The sequence below is a fragment of the Athene noctua genome, chromosome 1 (assembly GCF_965140245.1).
Source record: "Athene noctua chromosome 1, bAthNoc1.hap1.1, whole genome shotgun sequence".
NCBI lineage: Eukaryota > Metazoa > Chordata > Aves > Strigiformes > Strigidae > Athene > Athene noctua.
In genome coordinates this window covers 72,489,721-72,512,330 of record NC_134037.1, presented here as the reverse complement: position 1 = coordinate 72,512,330, position 22,610 = coordinate 72,489,721, and the positions used below count along the sequence as shown (strand labels likewise).

At 35.7% G+C, this 22,610-nt stretch overlaps 1 protein-coding gene across 1 annotated transcript in view; it reads right to left on the bottom strand.

Annotated features, from left to right (window-relative positions):
- SYNE1 (spectrin repeat containing nuclear envelope protein 1) overlaps window positions 1–22,610 on the bottom strand; it is a 322,973-nt gene that overhangs the window by 173,371 nt on the left and 126,992 nt on the right. The window contains exons 35-50 of the mRNA XM_074896543.1: window positions 20,590–20,817; window positions 19,956–20,054; window positions 18,167–18,354; window positions 17,933–18,056; window positions 16,801–16,967; window positions 15,400–15,553; window positions 14,480–15,108; window positions 13,602–13,781; window positions 11,183–11,333; window positions 8,506–8,664; window positions 7,562–7,744; window positions 5,634–5,735; window positions 3,736–3,939; window positions 2,586–2,793; window positions 1,784–1,896; window positions 894–1,099 (exon numbers count right to left, since the gene is read on the bottom strand). Of these exons, the coding sequence (XP_074752644.1) occupies window positions 894–1,099; window positions 1,784–1,896; window positions 2,586–2,793; window positions 3,736–3,939; window positions 5,634–5,735; window positions 7,562–7,744; window positions 8,506–8,664; window positions 11,183–11,333; window positions 13,602–13,781; window positions 14,480–15,108; window positions 15,400–15,553; window positions 16,801–16,967; window positions 17,933–18,056; window positions 18,167–18,354; window positions 19,956–20,054; window positions 20,590–20,817 (3,095 nt within the window). The remainder of the gene's footprint in view (window positions 1–893; window positions 1,100–1,783; window positions 1,897–2,585; window positions 2,794–3,735; window positions 3,940–5,633; window positions 5,736–7,561; window positions 7,745–8,505; window positions 8,665–11,182; window positions 11,334–13,601; window positions 13,782–14,479; window positions 15,109–15,399; window positions 15,554–16,800; window positions 16,968–17,932; window positions 18,057–18,166; window positions 18,355–19,955; window positions 20,055–20,589; window positions 20,818–22,610) is intronic.

Below are 22,610 nucleotides of genomic sequence, written 5' to 3'. Positions count from 1 at the left end.
CAAAACATAGTTCCACAGTGACTACTAATCTAAAAATATTCAACTCTCTAAAACTGTTCAACAAAATCATGGGAACCACAGTGAGAAAAGAAGCCTCCAAAATTTAAAGTGACAGTGCTTTTATTTATTACTAAATTCAGTAAAGGCAGACCAAAAGAAAATTCTTTCCAAATTCTTATAATGATTTAGTCTAAGATTAAAAAATGGGTAAAAATGGTCTTTTACTCAGTATTGACACTTGCAGTATTGTGCTTTCAATTTCTCCAACAGAACATAACTGGAGCCTTGAGCACTCAGAAATTAGCAAAACAAGTTCTGGCCCTAAGTTTGAAAACCTTTTCCTTACATGAAGGCACACCATCTCATCTAGCAGTCTTACCCATTACTGCTTTCAGTTAGCAATATATTTGAATTTAGTTATACCTAAAAATATTTGAAATTTCAGAATTCCAGCCCCAAGTAATAATTTAAGAGTGTTTTCTTATTAGCTCCTTAGGAAACATGTCCATCTGGAATGGAACTGGACAGAAGTGTGCTGTGTAAAAAGTGTACTGTCTTCAAACCCCAGGGCAGAACTTGAAGATTCATCATACCTTTTCCTTCCAGGAAATTGCATTTAAATTACTGAGATCCCAACTGCTGATTTGGGATTGTATGAGCTACACAGATTTTCCACATACATGATCATGATCTTCCATTCTTTAAGCAAATCAATACCGTTGGAGCAGGACCTGTTGCTTTGTTTTTAGCAAATAACTTAATTTTCTCTTAAATATTTCCAAAGAAAAAAGAAAAAAGGACTAGAGTAACTGGAAATAATTTCAAATTGTGCCCAGTACTTCTGCAGCTGAACAATTTCATTCAGTCCATCTGTGACTACTGGTATTACTCACTTTCCCAGGTGTGAGGCGCAAGCTTCCAGAGCCTTCTTATCATTCAGACACTGGTTGAGGAATTCCTGGAAGTTCTGGTTAGACCTCACTATTTGTTCCTGAATATGGCTCACAACTGGTTTTGGTAAGCAAGCATACAAACTTTCACCTTCCTTGCAGGCAGCATCTAACTTGCTCTGTCCCTCGCTAACAGAGTCCATCACAGTCTGTGTAATGAAAGAATACAGTTTAAAGATGCAAGATTTAGTAACTAAAGACGAGCAATATTTCTATTAGAAGTGGTCAGATTTCCCCAACAAGACAAGAGCCATGTCTAGCTATGGAAAAAATTCTAAGCAGATAGTTCAAATAAAATTTTATTGTGGGGCTACAATTCACAAAGCTCAGTTTTCCTATTTGATCCCAAGGTATTCCTGTCTTTCTCTGGATAGTTTAGTCATGTCCTGAAGATGTCTTACATTTCAGGAATTAGAGCTGTTTGCAGTAGGTGTCTGCTAGTTGTGTTCTGTCCCATTAAAAATCTAAACAGATAAACTTTGACATATTAGTGTTAATCTGAAAGATTGAATAAGCAATAGTGTAAGAAAATACAGGAAAAGGAAAAGAAGAGAAAGGAGGCAAAAAAATGAAAAAATATTAAAAATGAGAAACAAGAACAGTTTAGTTACACATAAATCTTCCAGAAATTAAATTCTGATCTCTCAGAACCGTGAACAGTTTTTGTTGTATTCCCTCTGCAGTACATATTGCTGTCTTGAACCATTCTTACATTACATTTTCGGAAACAAAACCAATAAATACGATAGCATTTACAAATTATTTTAGAAATATAATTGAATACATATAGTTAAATTGCTAATTACTATTTTTTTTTAGTTTGTTTGCTATACCTGCAAGTCGTGTAGCTTTGCCTCTATGACGCTGCTGTCTCCAGACCTGTCAGACGATTCTTTTACTGCAGCCTTCACACCAGAAAACCATTCCTGGAATTCTTGCATAGAATCTTATTTAATAAAAAGTACAGAGAAAAGAATATTTTTTTAAGAAGCAGCATTATCCAGAATACTATACAGCTGTCTTCCACAATTTTTTTATCCTTCAGGAACAGCATGTAAAATAACAGGATGAGTCTCATTGCCTTCAGTGACCTTGGGAAATGGGATCCATTTCACAAAAAGTTAGATGTTTCCACTGTAAATATCTAAATTTGAACAGTCATACTAGGCTCCCCTTTATAGTCAATGGGAGAAGACAGGCATTTTCAGTCTGTGATATGTCCCAATTTAATGTTCGATAATATCTAGATTAACATCTTAATATACGAGAATAAAAATTTCCTACTATACTGACTATCCAGGGAGCTCAGGAAATACTTCAGATGGGGACTTTTACATTATAAACATCTCCGTTTGGCTATATACATGTGTTTATGGCAAATACACAAAGGGTATGTATGCAAGAGTTGTATACTAAGAGTGAAGAAAGGTGGAGCTGAGCTTGCCTTTCATGCATATTATGTGTTTAAAGTTGAATTCTGTTTTTGTAAAATGAACATTTGGTAACAGAACTTTTTCAAAGGCTCCATACAAAAATAAAGTTGTAATTGCAAGTGACATCACTGGAAACTGGCAGACTCCAGAATGATTCATGGCTGTGGGCTAACAGGTCATATTAACAAGCCTGAAGACTCACGAAGGAAATGTTTTTCCAAGGACTCTTGCATGCTGGCCTGTGTTCTGGAACAGAGCAGATTCACAGCTTCATAATTTTTTATTAATGAAGTGACAGTGCCACCAAGAGTTTCCAGTTCTACAGAATGGTATTTGCGACACAGGCTGTTGAGGTTCTCACGGGTCGAGTCAATGCTGCTCTGCTGAAGCTGAATATCTTTTTGTGTTTCCTGAAAATGAAGTTACAACACAAATATGACATTTTTAAAGAAACAAAAGAGCCCTCTCTTTTCCTCAAGCATTCCTGCTCCTCCCACATGCTCTTTTCTCCTATGGTCTATTGCAAGTCCTAGACATAATGAAGGGAAGAAGTACTGGATTGTTTCCTAAATTTTCCAAGTGAGATGAATCCTTGAAACTAAAGAGCCATCACAGAAAGGGGAAAAATGTTGTTTCTGATAGCTTACTACGCTATTAAAAAAAAATAAAATAATCAAGGCATATTAAATAGCAATAATTACTTTCAGCAAAGTCTGAAGATACATGTGAGATGCAATATGATACTGGTATTTGGTGGGACTTCCGAATGAAAGGGAGTTTTCATCTGATTAGAGAGGAACATTTGTTTGAAAATTAGATTTGAATTGGCTAGTGTATAAACATTAACGTACTCACGCTGAAAAAATCTCCATGTGGTTTGTCATGTTATGATGTGCATAATTGTATGCAATCAAGAGAGCTCTAGGATGTATGCAAAAGAATTGCTATATATGAGAATGGAGAAGGACTTCTGACGTATAAGTTTGTGTTAAAATTGAGTTCAGTCCAGGGTCTTTTAGTGTGATGAGTTATAAGTTCATAATTTATATTGCAAGGGGGTCAATGGATTTATAAACATGCTGGAGTAATGACTGAAGAGTTCAGTGTAACAAAACCAGTTCTTGTCACAACAAAGACCATATTATTCATTACAATTTTCTAAAAGTTAATAAATCAGAACTTTTGTTCTTCAGTGGAACTTCCTAAAAAGTACTGCTATTATTTACTAATAGTCTCTCTAGACTATTTTTTATGAAATGAAAATTAAGTATAATGCTTAGCAAAAACTCGGATAAAAAAACCCCAAAGATCACTGCATAAGATAGTGCATATTTATTTTCTTCAGCACCAACCTTCACTTTATTTAGAGCTTCAGGATTCGGGTTACGTGCACAGCTTAACAGTGTTTCTTCCACTTCTGTTAACCAGTCTGTCATCTGATCAATAAACTTCTGTAACTGCATTTTCTGAGTACAGAAATCTTTCAGTGTCTCCTTTGCTGTCTCTGACATTTCTTTGGCATGTTCCAACTTCTGCCTCAAATCTGATTCTATAAACTAAAAGCAAAATGTTATGTATTAAAAACATTTAAATAAAACATTTACTATGTTAAGTGTTTATTGAAAAAACAGAAGGTAGGAAAGTGACACACAATGATCATTTTGCTCTCTTAACATCCTTAACTAAAGATGCTTACATAATAAAAAATGTCAACCATTCAGGATTCAGTTTTAGACATACAGTAATACAGAAAGGGATACTAACTTATAAAAAGGCAGACTGCAAGCTGTTGAAGTTATTATCCCCTTCTGAAAAATTAAACAGTTGAGCTTTTTCCTTTAACAATTTGCCATATATACAGAACTTAACCTAAACACAACTAGCTCCATGAAAAGAAATATCATTTGGTGAGACCTAAGAGCACTGAGGCTTGAAGTATCTCAATGTGAGGCAGATTAAAACTGAAGACAATACAAAAATAAGTTAGAATATTGCTAGTTATCCCCAGTAAAATAATTTAGAACATTAGATTAATATTTATAAATGAGCAGTTACTGAAAACTCTATTAAGGAATTGTTCATGTTAGGATATGAGCTGATCATACTGTCGTTTACTTATTTAGTATTTGAATGTTGGCAAATAATTTGGGGATTCATGTTTAGTTTGTGAAGCTTTATTTTCAAATTTGCGTTTATAAATCAACTATAATTATTGCAGGTATGATATAATTTTTAATTGTATTTATCATATTTAGTAGTTGGAAATAGGTGTGTGTTGGTTAACAGTGATATTCTGCAAAATAATTTGCTCTAGGTTTCGCTTTATAAGTGGACAGATATTTATTATGAATCATATGACTAAACCTGAATTTTCTGAACCTCTCATGTAAAGGAAACAAATTTGGGAGAACATAAGCACTTCCATATAATTTGCACATCTTTATACTACATGGTTCTTGACCCATACCTGATTGGTAATTCAGGCTTATGTGTGCGGTCACGGCAAAATATGGACAAGGCTTGACTGTTGTATTAAGTTCCATTAAAATCTGATAAATAGTTTTAAAATAAATCTCTATTGAGATATTTCCCTGTGGAAATTGCAGAAGTAAGCTTATCTTTTAAAACTTCTGACATTGAAAGTGAATAATCACACATACCAATTTCCATTTGAAATCAAACATCCAAAATAGTCATAACCTTGGTTTTGCATCTGTCCTAGAACATAAAAAATAAGGACCTAGACAATAATAAAAGTGCAACAACTCACCTTCAGTGTTTGTATTTTACCCCTCTCCTGTAACAGCTAGTTCAGAGCACTAATTCCAGTCCGCTAATGAATACTTTTGGTTTGATAAAGCAAATGAAGATATTTTACTGCACTATAATTCTTTCACAGAGGCAAACAGTGCATGCACTCACATATGATGTGGCTTAATGCTGTGCAGAGTGGAGAATATCATGTCTCATATCTGATCAGCTACATTCTTAACTATGTACTATATTTAGTATATAGATTTAGTAAAAAATACTTTTACAACTGTAATGTTCAATTACTTTATGGCTTTTTTTTTTCAGAAACCAAAGTTGATTAAATTATGGACAAAGAATATTTATGATACATATAAATACTGCTATATGTCACATTGAAGGAAATTCAGGAGAGTCTCATACAGGAGAGTCAGAAATTTCAGGAATTTCTTCTTAGCGATTTGAGCACAGTCTATGATTACCAGTATCTTTATTTTACCTGGAGATCTGCAGGAGGCTCTTGACTATGGGTCAGTTCTTTGAGATCTGAAATTTTGGAACTAAGCTGATCCAACTTCAGTTCTTTATCCTTGACTTCAGACTGTAAAACAGATACGGTCAGAGGTTCGTATCAAACTACAGGAAGGTTTTGGACCTTCAGAAGGATGCTCCTTCCATTGCAAAAATGAAAGAAAATGTAAGCAAAGTTTAGCAACCAGAGGGAAAACACTGTTGTTTCTTCTCTAAAAATCTCCCATCTCACTTCAGAGATCTTTTTTCTCCTACATTAAAATAACCACACACATTTTTAGCATCTAAAATGCACTAACAGCTTTAGTTTCTTAAAACTGACTGAATAAAGATGGGAATGTCATTGTTTATTCCACTGGAAAAATCTGCTGCGGTTGTTAGGTTCCACTTAATGGCATGCAGAGTATAATACATGTGCTCTCTGGTTCTTATTACAAGGAAGTGAGCTCTTCGAAAAAAATTAGACATAGAAATAAAGTTTAACCTCAAAAGGGAATTAAAAAATGCTGCTATATATGCACTGACATATCTGGACCTTGTATTTATTGTGGTCATAGAGATCCAAATTATAAAGAAATATTCTACTTATTAACAAAAAAAAAAGCAAAGTGAAAGAGAAAATTATAAATTGTATAATTGTAGTTCTGAAGTATTAGGCAAGTAATTGGTGTGTCTATCCTATTACCCAAACTTTCTTTTCTACAAAATTTGAATAGATCACTCAAATTAAAAGATTGGACAGTGGATTTCAGGATCAAATCGCTGCGCTTACCATCTGCCCTGAATGGTAGAAGTTCAGGTGGCCCTAGAAGAACCCTCAGGGCATATTTTGTGCTAGGGAGGATATAATATTAGGTGACTGATCAAGAAAGCGACCACTGCTACGGGCCATATAAAAGGTACACTGATTATTTCTGTCCATGCTCATCTATTTCTGATTGCTGAAAGGGCAGGACTCTTCTGCCAGTGAACTGCCTTTCCTCTTACCTTTGCAAAAGAAAGTGCAAAAAAAGTATTATGGACTATGCATTCTGTGAGTGCAAATGTATGCACAGTGCTCATGTCTTCTGCTATTCTGGCCCTCCTGTGAATCAGGTACACCTGTGGTTTGGGTACTTGCTGCTCCTACTCCAAATGAGTTTTAGTAGTGATGAATTTAGATGGTCTGATTGTTATACTAATCAGAAAGACATTAGATAAACCTTGTTCTGAGCAAATTACTGGTTTAGCACCTTTTCATATTCTATCATAGTACTTGTGTATGTTCACTGTTCATCTTGACATAGTTTATTTCAAAGGAAGTAGAATATGGCACATTCTATGGTTGATCTTCTGTATATTTTAAGCTAATAGAGGCAGAATGCATCCTGAACACTGGCTAGATTTCTAAAAGTTTAACATTATCCAGAAAATAAAGACATCATCTTACTGAAAGTGTTAGAACCTGACATTGAAATTTGCCCTCCAGTTCAGCATATCTTTTTTATTGTCTGAAGAATCTACCTTCTTAGATTAGATTTTTAGAAACTACTAATTTTTTTGCTTAACTTCAGCTGAAGTTGTCTAAAATTTCCATCAGTTTCTACTGGAACAGAGTTCAGTCCAATTACATGCTTTTCAAAATTTTTGTGCTTGTAAGAACACATTGCCATGTACTGCTAGAGCCAAAATAACTACAGAGCTTAGACTTAGTAAGAGATACGCTGTTCTTGTTTATGTCGGAAGCAAATAGCTTCAAGAAAGGACTGGAATGCTGTCAGCTAGACATTGGGTTAGTGGTACCACTTCTTGAACAGGGCACATGGTGGTCTACAACCACATAGCCTTATCTATGTGCCTGATGTCACTTAAGATTTTGGTCCAGAACATTTTTATCACTGATTTATGGGTAAGCACCTGGAAGTCTTTCAGGAGGACCTCCATTCTCTGACTGTTACTCAAGTTGCTGATGCCTTCATTCAGTTGAGAAATGCATTTATTGCACCATCCATCCATTTCGTCTCCAGTTTTCAGGATGTCATCCCACAAAGCCATATTTACACTTAGCTGGTCGATGTTGTCTTCAATTCTTTCAGACACCTTTTAGGAGAGGAAAATGTATCAATACCATTCACAAATTAATTTTATATGTCTTTATTTTGCAGTCAGTTACAAGATAAGTTCATCAGAAATAATCAGTAAGCGTAGGTGAAATAATTTTCTTAGAATCAGGTCTAAGTTCTGAATCCTGATTACAATGTAGTTACCCAGATCGTAAATTGAACAAAAATCATATGTGACTATGTAAAAATTAGTATATTTTTTACTGGGAAAGAGTTTTATGTTCAAATAAACTTTATATTTAAAACCAGCTACATTTATCTTTCTTCTGTAATGTAGGAATTTTCTAATAAAGCAGTATAAATAAGAAAATATAAAATATTAGCTTTTATATTACGTTTCTCTGCTGTAATGTTGTCTTTCTCAACATAGTCACATCTTTTATGGTGTAGCTCAATACATATACTGCCTAATTTATTTAGTCCAATTTATTTTAACAGAGTAACACTAGCATACATTAGATGAGAATCCAATCCAAATTTATACTCAGAAGTGTGCACTGAGCAAATTTATACTAGTAACATTCATACACTGTTATAAGACATAATTTAAAATCTATCAAATGGATGTAACAACTTTGTGTGTACAATGTACGCCAAATTCCTATGATTAACCCTTTGAGACACACTTAAAAGTAAACTTTACTAAACAATTACACTCTAAGATCCTAAAAAAAATACTAGCACTGTAACCTTAGCCCAACTTAAAAACTATTCAGTGTATAAACACCAGAGTCTTACATCTAGCCATTTGTCCACAGTAGAGTTCATATCTGTTTTTACCGCAGTGGAGTCACAGTTATGCACTCTTTTTAATTCTGTTAACAAATGTTTTCCTTTATTGGTGAAAGTATCCAGGTCTTTTTGTTTATCACTCAGATCATTCTTGGCAGCTTCATGCTGTGGACATAAAATTTGATTGTTTAATGAAGCCTTAAGAAAGAAAAAAAAATCCAGTTCTCCAGGTACCCATCCCTTTCCCTGTGGTACATGTTATGCATTTGATAATTCTCATTCAGCACACCATCTAATATTTAACTGTGTCACTAAATACAGAACAACTGACATGGTTTTCTCATAAGCATAATCAAATAATATGATTGTTCTTATAAATAAAGCACACAAATAGGAATAATAAATTCTGAATTTTCCCCACTTGTTAACAAGCTAGCTTCGGGACTTAAAGCAAATATTTTTTATCTTATTCTTTCTATTCTTCAGAATATACATGTCTAAAATTGAATAATAAGAATCCATCATTGAAGTGCTAAGGCTTGGACAACAGGCCCAAACCAGAGTTGACCTATAGATGAATCCTGTATAGTTTATAACGGATAACCATTGTGCTAGTAGCTATTGTGCTAGGTTATAACAAACCACTTATGCTGATGTAAAAAGTGTTAAAGTGTTGAAGTATTGAAGCCTGAACAACAGGCCCTGAGCCAAAGCTGCTAAGTTAGTATGTAATCATTAGTGAAATATGTATGCTCGTTAATGAAAGATGTAGCTTAGGTATCATAAAACATGTCTATCCTGAATGTATCTTTATCCTTCTTTGTGTAGGGGCAAGTTAACAAGGCCATGGAGCCAGCTGTCTGGCCTTGTGACCAGATGTGTGACCTTGCTCATAAATAAATTAGATAAACAGGGAAACTCTTAGCTTCCTCCTTGAGCCCTGGCCAGGGTTTGGGGGAATCTAATCAGAGAGTGAAACCGGATGTTTCCGCGCAAAACAAAGGTGCCAGTTATTCTGGCTTGCTGATTTTTGGTATATAAGGCTGGACTCACTTGCAGCAACTTTGGAAGCCTCACCTGTGGGTGGACGCACTGCGTAGGATTTCCCACTTGCCGGGACAGGCTCCCCAAACCCTCGCTGTGACCGGGGCTGCCCAGCCACTGCGGGTCTGGGTGATGGTAACGTATGCAAGTGGTGATGCATCTTTCTTAATCACTGTTCTCCCTCTCATTTAGTAATGATTTGATGCATTACCCTGTATTTTCCTATTTGTTTAGGAGTGCTATTCTCTCTCTTCTTATTGTATGTTTTCTGTGTTACTCTGTTACATTATTTGGTTATCCCCAGTAAAATACGCCTGCTCTTTTCACTCTGGTGTCCGAGTTTAATTGGTATCCTTAACCAGCAAAACAATTATTGACTAAAAAGTATCTAAAATCAGTTCTGGAATTACATCAGGGTAAACAGAGGTGCTGCAAACAAAGTTAGAATTGTAAAACCAACCCATCACTCCTAGATACTCTGGAAAACAAAAGTACGGATGTGTTCAGAGAGAAACTAGGCAAAATCTTCAGGGCTACTAAGTTTGCAATTCTAGGTGTAGGGAAATCTTTAAAACACTCACTAAAGAGGTGACAACAACTGAGAAAGGATAAAAGTAAGCATCTCATACTTTTTTCTTTAACAAGTATTACAGATCATCGTTAGGGACAAGCTACTCATCTGGCTACAGAATGGCCATGTGGCCATAAGTACTTTATTATAGTAGGAGTTATGCAAAATATTTATTGCATTCCAACTCCTTCAGGCCTAGATGTGGCCACTGTTGTAGCAGGAAATTCTCCACAGCCCAAGGCTCACATCATTAAGAGAAATCATATGGAAATTACCTGCATTTCTTTGTTAGACTGGTGAGATCTGTTTGGCTTTCAGTTCCAGTTAAAATGTCCATTAAAAAGAGCCATAAATACACACAGTTTAGATAAGGTTTATACAGATCTGACTGAAAAATTTTTAATGAAGAGCTCTAAAAGCTTCCAAATGAAAATTACCCTCTGAATGAACGGAAAGAATTTAACTCAGAATGTTTTTTCCTGACAGGCTGATGGATAGCAGAATTTAAAATGTGAGAAATATGATCCAGTGAAATGAATAGAATGCTGGGATCCAAACTCCTTATCTCTGCAAAATGGCCAATATCAACATTGTACCCCATGGAATAGTTGTCTTGTAGGGAAAGAGACAGACATTTACTTTTTCTTTTGTTTCTTTTATTTTTTTGACTTGTATCTATCAAAAAAGCTACCCCATATGAATAAAACATTGAAATATGTTGACTGGAAATATCCTGTCATACTATGATAACAATATATTCTCAAGCTATTTTATATAAAGAGCAGATAACTTATGCTTTCCATAATAATTAACATTTTGCATTTCTAGGTGTTAAAATTATAAATAGCAACAATCAAATACACATTCATCAATCTCACCAAAATGCTGAAAGTACTATATTCTTTCCTCATCAGAATCAGTACAATTTAAACTCTGAATGTCAGTGTGACAAGATTTGATAGTAAATTCAAGAAACTTTAAACGCAGCTGAAGGGCACATTTCAAACAGAAAAAAATTATCTAAAACAAAATCATTTAAACCCCTCAAATGAAAATATATGTAATTACCCTTGATAAAGTTCGCCTGACATCTTCACGATCCTTCCAAATGGATTTGATCACAGAAGCACTGTCAGCACTGTCTATGACTTTCATTACTGTTGACTTCAAGGTCTGATATTCCTTCATCAGATCAATAAGAATGCAGGATTGCTCCTTTCTGTAATGTGAAAAGGCTGTGTTAGCACCATTTTCTGTCATGTTTCTGAAGGAAAGAGAATGTGACGTAGTGATTCACCATGGGAAAGTCAAGATGCAGTGCTAAACATGTTTTGGGCAGCCAAGGAAATATTAATATTTAGGTTTTACAAATCACTGTGGGTCCATACATCACAAAACATCTCACTGAAGAGACAGTCTATGAATCACCTTCTCATCTAGATCAGATATCAAAGGAACTGACTTGAGCAAAAGAAAAGACTGAAACTGGAATTCAAGCTTCTCATTTCTTAAGTTTAGCATCTTACTGACTGGAAACCACACTATAATGATGCTGGCACTCACAGCTCATTTTTTGTTAACCTGTTTCTCGTGGAGGTTTTTTTGGGTAAAAAGAAGCAGAAGAAAAGACCAAAGCAATGCCAGGTAAGTCTGACTATTTTGGCCTTCAATTGTCAGATGCATGATTTTGGGTCTAAAACATTACATTTAACTTACCTGTCATTCTGCTGAGTACAGAATAACCTGCTGCTAAGAAGAGGCCTCATTTCTTTCTACCCCCTGACCAGAAAATCCTATTTCTGCTCAGACAATGGACAGAAATAAAAAAAAACTATTCAACCCATTCCTGGTGTTTATACTGAAGAGAGAGAAAAAAGACTAACACTTTGGATGTGTTTAGTTGTAGAACAATGTTTGTAAATGAAAGGAATTTGGGAAACATTTCCAAGAAAGAGAAATAATTGCTTTAGGAGCTGGCTCTTCTCTGAATCCTCCAAAGACCTCTCCAAGATAATCAGGTTCAGGAGGGTCTAAAATTGTGTCTATATGAGAGAGAAAACAGTTCCAAAAAATTAAAATTAAATTGATAATTTAAACAAAATTAACATTATTTTTATATTAGAAAGGAATCAAAAGGTACCTAAGTATCTTTCAGTTTTAGATATAAAGATGGCAACAGCTCCCCCAGTATATGAAAACTGGACAACTCATTTACCTTCAATAATAGACCTATAAGGCAGGGACATCTATTTTATGTTTTCTTCACTACCAGGCTGGTACTTGTCTAGCTTCTGGCACATGTATGCGGAAATTACTTGCTTTACTATTATTAAGGACTTCTAGAGGTAAGAAAAATGGCTTGCAGCAACATGCAACATGAAATAAATTATCAGCAGTGCTGAAGAAAAAGGAGTGATGGACATTTTAAAATAAAGCTATCCTTTTCTTCCACATATTTCAGATTTATACATCTCTGAAAAATGCAACAGAAAACCAGGCTGAAGTCAGCTGGAGAAAAAACACCAAAAATGCAATACATGTAGCTGTGTGTATTTTCAAGAGGGAAGTAATACACAGATCTGGTTAAGGAGCAGCATATTTACAAATATCTGTATGGTATCAATCAAGAAAATAAAGTAACAGTACACTATATAAACCAAAGGGGAAAAAAACCCCACAGTTTTCAGCACAAATATTTTTCAAAAATCATTGTTCTAGTACACTATCCCAGCAGTTACACGGGGATCACCAAATTGCATATGTCCATTGAAATATTAGCCAGGCTAGAAATGTTTTTCTTCTGCACTTAGACAAAATTTATGTACATTGAAGACGATGTAGTACTGACTGAATTTAACATGTAATATTACCATGCAAATTTAAAAAAGAACATTTGAAGAAGTTTTCTTTAGAGATGACGAAGAGGCAGCTAAGACAAAGAAAGGGGTAAGATGAAACATTCTTTAGTTTCTTTACTTCCCTTCTTTATCAACTTTCATTGATATACAAAATTGTCTTATATCACTGATTATACACTAGTGATTGTTACCAGCCTGGTCCCTTGGGCAGACAGAAAGACTTAAATGTAAGAATGATTTAGGACCACTGAATACAGGGTTGTTAGAAACCCATATCCAATAGAGGAGAAAAATACATGCTAGAAGGAGTATGTGCTAGTTGGAGTGATAGTGAAATCTCAAGGGAAATTTCTTACTTTCAGGAGAGTAAACAGTAAAATGCAACTAAAAATCCAGTATATAAGTACTGTCCTGATGACCTATCTGTAGCTTTATTAGTAGTATAATTACAACGGGTACAAATATCCTGATTTATACTGTGTTTTATCTTTAACTCAGTATTTAATATACACGCCCTGCTTTTTACTGGCATTAATATGGCAAGAAAATATTAAATGTGAATAACTGGGACTCTTTCTCCCACTAAAAGAACCCTCTCCTTTCTCACCTTAAATGTAAGATATACTTACTTTTCATGTATAACTTTCTTGGTATCCTCCCACAGAGATTCTAAGCAATTTATCTCTTTGTCAACCTCAGGAGCAAGTGTGATATCTTTTTGGGCTATTTGTTTTGCTCTGTCCCTGAGCCACTGGAGTTCATGCTGGTGAGAATTCAGTTCTTCATCTAACTGGGCAAAGATCCTCAATCTGCAAATTAAAATGCAGGTTTCAAATTTACTTATCTACACTTTTTTTGCAAAATAAAAAAGGAGAAAAGAAGAATGAAACAGCTGCTGTTAAGAGTTACTGTGCATCAAGTTCCCTTTTTCTAACATTTCATACAATATCTTCAGAAAACAAAAGTTTTACCTGGATTTTTTTCTGCTATAACTGGGCTCAGAATGTCATTTTCCTCATACATATAGAGCTATACAATGATATAGATATACCTATACCTTCACCAGACACAGTGACTTGTAAATATACTCAAATATTTAGACAAATACTTTATTATAATAAGTGTTTTCAATTCCTTCAGCACATGTACAGTCTTCAATTCTTTAAGAGCAAAGATAGTTATGTTATATGGGATTTCTAATACCTGTTTGGAGCTTGGATTTATTTGGACAAAATAAATTTCCTAGACAAAGGTTTTCTTGATTGTTCTTTCAATATAAGAGATTAGTGGGACTTTCTGAGCGTTCTGCTCATGTTCTCCCTCCATCCAAACAGTTTATTTACTTACAAAATTTTATTAAATAGCTATATGGACATGTCATATATGCCTGGCAAGAAGTAGGGTACCCAGGCAGAAAACTCACACATGCCTCCAATGCTCCATAAAAAGTCTAGAGACTGAAAGCAAATGAATAAGTGCCAATCTCAAGCGTTAATATTGTTTTAACCTTTGCTGAAGGGCTTGTAGTGTTGCCTCCTTCAGGGCCTCCTTGTCAGCCTTTTCTTCAATATCTTCAATACTTTTCAGTAACTGTTCTTTACGTTCCATGAAAGATCTTCGCAAGGCTCCCAGAGCTTCTGCCTCACTCTGTTTGGTTCCCAGCAGGTTTTGAACCGCCTCCAGTTCCAAGCACAGATTATCCACCACAGCCCTGCAGGAGGTCCTCTGCTCAGAAATGCTGTGTTTTAAATGATACTGGGCCTTAGTAAGGGAACCATCCAAACTGATTGCAACAGATTCCAGCTTGTTAAGATCTTGAATAACATTTTTGAGTTCCTTCTCCAGTAATTCAGATTTAGCTTTATCCATATTTCCTGTTTTCTCCACTGTCTGTCTCAGCTGGTGGAGCACTCCTGATGCAGCACTATGGTGCTCTAGGAATACACGCAGCTGATCCAGAGCCTCTTGTCTTTGGCTAGTTATTTGACTTGCCTCCTGGAATATTTGAAAGCAATCTTCAGTCTTTCCCTGCAATGTCTGCTGGTCCTCTGGGCAGCTGAAAGAACACAATTTATCTACATGTTCCTTCAGACTTTGTAATTGCTGTTTCTTACTTTCGACTTCCCTTGAGTGGTTCTATGGGAAAGAAAGAAAATAGGGCTGGGTTTCTTCTTCCAGTCAAAAGCTCAGAAAACATTTTGGTACTAAACTTATGAGAAAAAAAAATTACTACTAAGGGGTTTTCAGTAAGAACAATTCAGTGTTACCATTTTGCTTTAAACTGGTCAAGTTACAGAAATCTGTGTGTGACTGCAACAGCCTATCAGTTTTCAAACACATAAATGACTTCATGCTAGTTTCAGACAAATATTTAGCTCAATGCACTGTACATTTTTCTCTCTTTAATATTTATATCCAAAAGTTTACCTTATTGTGAGATGCAGCTAGTTGTTGATCAGCTGTGTTTATCTCTGAAGTGGCTTGTAGTTCAGCAAGAAACTGCTTAATCCAGTCTGAAAACCTGAGCAGGAGCTCATCAAACTGCTCATGCTCAGCAACAAGAGACTGAAGGAAGTTGATCCTATAGGATATCAGAGGTAAATATGAAAGCACTTGATGTAAATTTATCACAATCAAAACCACGGCTGACTGGACTGTATTAAAATCAATGACAGGTGGAAGGAAAGAAGGAAATGTTAATTTATGTTATAAATGTGATGACTGCTGTGTTGATTTCTTAACTGGGGAATAACATAACACTTGAAAGCACCAGTTTGGCTTCTTTGCATTTCTACTGCTTTATTCATATCAACTGTTAGAAGTGCCCCAAACAATCAAGGTATATTCAGCTTTTCTTCATGGGGGTAGTCCCAGCAAAGAGAGTGATACTGATGGAAGCTAAACTTCAATTTTCAGACATAGCAATTGTGTTTGCTCTATCATCTGCAACACTGCATGTAAGGTGAGAGCCTCATGAACTCAGGCAGGGGACGAGTAACTGCAAACTCAACTTCCACTGAAGTAACTGATGGTCAAGTCTCCTCAGAGGAACACAGTTCAAAGGAGCAAAGTGTCCAGAGGAGTACTCAGCACCTAGTAGAACCTCGCTAAAATTTGACCTTAAAAAAGGCCTTGTCATTTATCTTCCCATTTCCCTTAGAAATTTATCTACATAATTTTCAACATACAATACTATGTAGAAGATCATTATACTGTAAAACAATCTTATTGATAAAGAACTTAGAAGATGATGTCACTGACCAGGGTCTATTATATAAGCTTCTTTACAAATAGTAAAATATGTATGTTCATCACCAAAACAACTGAAATCTAAATATGTGATATACAGTTTCAAAAAGGAGGCAGTGTTCCTGAGCATAACATGAGCCAGCAGCCTAACAATTGAACATTTATCATATTTATGGCAAATGAAAACTTCAAAGTGGTTTTAAAAAGATAATAGTCTGACTTTGCACAAGATATAGCATATAACTTGAAAAATGAAGAGCAAATGTAACAGATTTTGGAAGTAACTTACTTGGGAAATTCTAACTAATGAAATACAACATTATCTTCATTTCCTGCCCCACACTCCTTCAAACAGAACTCTTCTATCAAAAAAGTAGTGAGAGATTATACCAAAAAGATAGTGTGATAAATCTGTAGGATTCCCCACACCCCATTCCTGGTATCTCAGGGTTCACTATGAATATTAAACCGTTGTTTTCCTAAGGGTAATACTGTAAAAAACTATTCCAAGATTGGGATTCCTCATCTAGATATTGGTTACTCTCACTTAACATGCAAAAAACATTCTGAAGTACAAACCTTTTATCAACAGTTTTTGGTAAAGCTTTCCACCTCTCATCCAGCTCTTCAAATTTTTCTGTTATTGTTTTCACATGCTCTTTGGAAGCTGTTGGGAACAGTGACTCATTTAACTGTAATAGGCTCTCATAGACTGAAGCATGGGACTCAATGTCTGCTCGCAAATTCTGGGAAAACAAGGGAATGTACAGCCTTTAGATTAAATATGGCATCATAGTATGCAAAATAACAAAAATAAAAAATCAGCTAGGGATTTCCAGTACACCACTTTGAGGCAAGTGAATGAGCACAGTCAAATCCTTGGAGGAATTGAGGTCTATTAAGACAAGCAGGTATTCAACACCCCTCAGACAGCTAAATATGCAACTGTAATTCAGTAAGGATCTATCATGGGTTTTTTTACCCTTTAGGACAAAGTGTGACCTTTTCACACAGCTCTACTGTATGATGAAAGTGGCTAAAACCAAGACCAAGTTTTGCAACATATTTTGTGTGCAGCAATAGAATTGTGAGGAAGTGTTGCAAATTGGTCCAAACAAAAAAATAAAACCAAAAATAATTTTCCTTCTCTTCGGTAATATTTAAAACTGATATTATGGACACACTGGCTTCATGGAGGGTGTACAAGACGCTACTTTTGGCCAACTGCTTCATATTAATCTAAAAACAAGTGGCAAAAATTCCAAGGAAAGGCATACTTTTGAACAGGATGAAAGTCTTGTGTTTAAAAAAAAAAAAAAAAAAGGAAATCAGACTTTCATTGTGAGCTCAAAACCTTTGAGCGCTTTGTCATCTGAGAAACTTTCCTCACAGGCAAGAAAAGGAAAGTAACATTGTCTAACATTTCTGTAGAGAAAAGATCCTCTGGCGGAAGACTAGTGTCCTTCCTTGACAGATAATAGGATATACTAGGGCATTATTTTTCTTGAGACAGCATATTATGTTTGAAAATAATATTATTCCTCTCATTTTCTTGTCTTTGATTAATAACAACAGCAATATACTTCCCCAGAACATTCCCAAAGCCCAGAATCAAATGATTTGTCAGACTACAACTGAGCAAGCCTATCCTTTAAAAGACACAGAAACAAACCAGAAAATGTAGGGTGACAATCTTCCAGATGAAACGTACCTGCAGTGTCTGCAGTTCACCTTCCAGTTTAACTCTGTCAGCAGAAACATACTGCTCTGGAGGCCTGGCTGTAGCTTCACACCCCTCCAACCAGGTCAGAAAGGCAGACAGCTCCTTCTCCTGCCTAACAAAATCACAACATAGAGTTACCAGCTCAAGTCATACCCTTGGTCTCACACACTGACCACAGGAAGGTCTCTGTGTCCATCGAAGCAGATGTGAGAGTCTACTCACTTCTGCCACTGAGCCAGAAGAGTCTCTAATATGGTCTGTTTCTCTTTAGCATTTTCTAGCACCTTTTCATATTTCTGCTGTAAGGCAGTAACCTCCTGAGCAGCTTTTTCTTTCTTGGCCACCTTTCGGGCACAGGCTGAGAGAGAGGCCAGAGTGTTGCTCAGTTTTTCTAGAGTATGACAAAGATCCTGAAGAACATGTAAAAGAAACAGAAGTCAAATACATAAACAAGAGAGCTACACAGTGGGAAAATTCTGTACTTCTACTTGAAGTCTGAAGCAATACTACATCCACCAGATCATGAAGTCACTGCATAGTTTAAATGTCACTCAGATCTATCCCAGGTGCATGTCCCAAGCATATCAGTCAACTAGCTTGTAGAGGAGAAAGACTTTCCTTAGAACAATGTTAAAGAAAAAAGTCAGCGACAAAAGGGCATGTGACACCACATGATCCTGTAGGACAGAACTCCAAATTCCCTAACATCTGTCTAGTAGTTGTTCTAGTTTATAAATACACAGTAAATACAAAAGCTCACTCCAACATGTGAGGACTGCCAGACTTGCAGCCCATGTCATGACATGCGAGAGGTGAGGAACAGTTACTGTTAACTACTGTGAACTTATGAAAACGACTGAAACTTAGTACTATGAGTTAGAAAAGCACAAAATGAAATAGATTTAAGACCACTAAAGTTTCAACTCACAGGTGCGAAGTTCTAGTAATGGTTATAATTACAGTCGTGAAAGACATCGGAGAAGGAAATGTGAATTATACAGCAATGAGCTGCTGATGTTTAAACTAAATAAAAAATAATTTCACATTATGGCTTTGAATCATCATGATCCTGTAGACAGGACAAGAGTTTACAACAGCATACTCAGCATATTCCTAATGTTTAAAAGCCAATAACAATCATGATCACATGTGCTGTCTGAATAAATTATTGATATGCAAAATATTTTTCCTCAACAAGTATCAAGCTTTTTTGAAGCAGACAAGACAGGTCTTCCCTGCATACAGCCTTTGCAAGTAGTTACCACTAAGTTCAGAATAAATGGTACGTATTTTACTGCAAGAACCACATGACTAAAAGTTTTTGCAATATTTTCCTAGAAAGAAAGATAATGACTGTTGTGGGAAGAACACATCACAAACTTATAGACACAGACAAAGATGCTACACCAAATTCTCTGAGGTTTGGGATTTTTTGTAGTTTGAATACCAATCCAACATTTGTTTTCCTTTCGTAATGGACTGAACAAAATAGCCAAACATCCATGGATTTCCGGCATCACAGATGAAATTTTGTTAGTTGAAACTTTGTTCAATCTCTGCATTGTCCAAGAAAAACTACTTCCAATGAGATTTTTTTTTAAGTCACAGATTTCTCTATACCAAGAGCCAAATTTCATGAAAATCTTCAAGGAAAAATGTCTAACAGACATGTTTCTTATCTTCTATTTTTCATAATGATTTAGATGCATAAAATTAAAGACCAGAACCTGAAGGATTAATTGATACTTTTAAGCTCTTCTTTCTCTAGAGTGGGAGAAAAACTCTCCAAGCCTGGCTGAAATGGCGAGAAGAAACAGCAGAGGAAGCCCGCTTAAGCCTTCCCTGGGGCTGCTCACCCCGACAGGCATCCATTGCCTCCTTCTGCCTCCACGCTGGGGTGTGTTGGCATCAGGCAGCCCCTGGTCTGGAGGTGACTGGCATTTCTGTGAGGAGGTCAGTGTGGCACTGTTCCCCTGGACAAAGTGGCAGGGATCACTAGCCACATACTCACCGTGCAATCCTGAAGGGCTGCGTATGTTGCAGAGGATGAAGAGCAAGATGTGGGAGGCTCAGCTAGCTTAGCTTCAAATTCAGACACTGCCTGCTGCACCTATGAAAAAAAGGCAAACCAGAGAGTCTAAAACCAGCAGGAAATACATATATGATGCTTTAAATAGCATCTTTTAAATATTTAGTGCTAAGAGAATATTATATCCTAAGGTTTTGTAGTGCTGAGTTTCTTCTGAAGTTAAAAGATGCTAACTGTGCTCAGCTTCTTGTGACTGGGGCAATGATAATAGTTAAATTATTTTCTTTATGAACTACTAACAACCTGAGATTGAAGTTTAAGTGTTTATAAGAAGTATGGATGTGGTTTAATAGTGCAATATCCAGGAGAATTACTTAGGTTTTCTAAAAGACAACACAATTTTTTGAGTATGTATGGTTTAGTGTCTTCCTTGAACCTGCCTTTTAAGTCATTCAAAGCACAAATTTATGTATAGAGGTCTTGCAATTACCTTACAAATCTACTCATGTATTCTAGTCCATGCTATTATAATATACATTTTATATTCAATTTTGGAAAAATAAAGAGTAATTCTATAAATTGCTGCAAACAATCCATTAGATTTTGCATTGTCTACCTGTTTAAGGCTTTCTTCATATTTCTGCTGTGCTGATGCATTCCCTGTGATTGTTCCTTCCAGTCTCTGTGCATGATCTCTTAGCTCTTCCCAATACCTTTTGACCTGAGTCAGTTTGGCTTTAATATGTGCACATTCTCCAGAGGTAACAAACTGGGAAAAAGACTCAGCTTCCTCTTCTAGTTTGGAGATTGCAGTTATTTTACCATCTATTTCTTTATTAATAACCTAAAATGTAAAGTAATAGTAAATAAAGCAACATAATAGGTTTTTAATTATCAGATCAATAATTTCTTCCTTCTTTTACCTGAGCTACTAATATTCTTCATTATAAGAGGATAGTTCACTGGTCACTTGAAATAACCAATTACAAAAGTCTATAATATGTCCTGTAAATTCACTTTTTCTTCTTGAAATTAGCACTCGAAAAGGTTTAAATACCAGCCTGCCCTAAAAAAACAGTGTCTATGAAGAGCAATTAGAAATGGCTGAGGTGCATATTTTTATAAGCAGACAAGATGGTTCATATTTTAGCATCTCTTACTTCATAGAAAATTAATACACAATTCTCTTAAAGATTCAAAATAAATACAAGATGAAAAAAAGTACCTGCATAACTGAAAACACTATCATTAAGAAGCTGAACCCTAACAGCTGATGACTTGTGTTTAATAAGTTTTCAAGCAGTTAAAAAATAAAACATGTTAGGATCTGAAAACCAATAGGGATTGTTTTCATTTTCTAATTTGAAAGTCTATGGTATAATAAATTAAATTATATGAAAGGGTGAGTGTGCCCTCAGGCAGAGGATTAAAGAAAAAACCACATTACAGCATAAATAGGAAACCATGAAACAAGGGTGATAATGGCCTTTGGTACTTTTCATCTGTAGCACCAGCTTTACATTTCATCAGCTGCATGACAGCAACTGTCTCCTATTTTGCACTTGCTTTTATGGCAAATTAGAGACAAACCTGAAAGCTACAACCTCCAAGACAGAAACATGGTGTTTCACATTGAGTGGCTATTTATTCAGTAAACATCGTATAACTTGGAAATAAGGTATTTTTCACAACAGAATTCTTTTAATTTCTGCTGATGTAGCATGTCCATAGAGTTCTCAAAAGCAGTGAAAAACACTGATTGGGAGGGAACTGAAGGAGCCAAGAGCAGTCTTTGAAATTGAAATAGGGAATAACATCCTCAGATAAAAAAATGTTAAGATATGTATGCATATGAAATCAACCAAAAACTTTCCTGAAAATGTACTCTCAAAAGCAGAGAAAGTGCCCACCTTCTGCTATAATTGTGATAAAAATATGCTGTCTTTCTTGCCATTATAAAGCTCAGGACTGGCTTACTGCAACATTCAGTCTAGAATTAGTAGGGTGACAGTACAGAAAAAAATGTGGTGCTGTAAGCACTTATAGGGTCTCTATGCAATATATTCTGAATTAATTTGGATTATAAAATATCATTTTTTGCATGAGAATATGGTGCTGAGGAAAAATACCGGATTTGGAGCCCTGAAGCTGAAATTATCTAACAATGCAGCAGATACAAATGAGGCACCACATTTTTACTCCCACGCTTTTCTGTTAAATTCACTGAGTTACATAAAAGAAGGTGGATAATTGAGGCCTTCAAACTCTCACTGAGTCTGCCACCAATGGTAACTACTTGTGATAACTGTCATTTTGTTCCACCAGGAATTTTGGAGAAATGTGTAGGTGAAACTCTGGCTCTGCTGAAGTCATTGGGGTTTTGCAATCCATGTCACCAAAAGTAGAATATTACCACTACTATGATAATTACATTCAGGTGACCCTAGGTTTTTTATCTGGTCAGCCAAAGATATCAGGGAACACACTACTTTTTATTCATTTATCTCATGTTGCAATATTCCTTACTAATATGTTGTACTAGAAATTATGAACTAAGTATGTTGATTAGCGTTGTGACACAGAGTAACTCATCAGGAAACTTATAACAAATGCTTTAAAATCAGGCACAAAGCAATA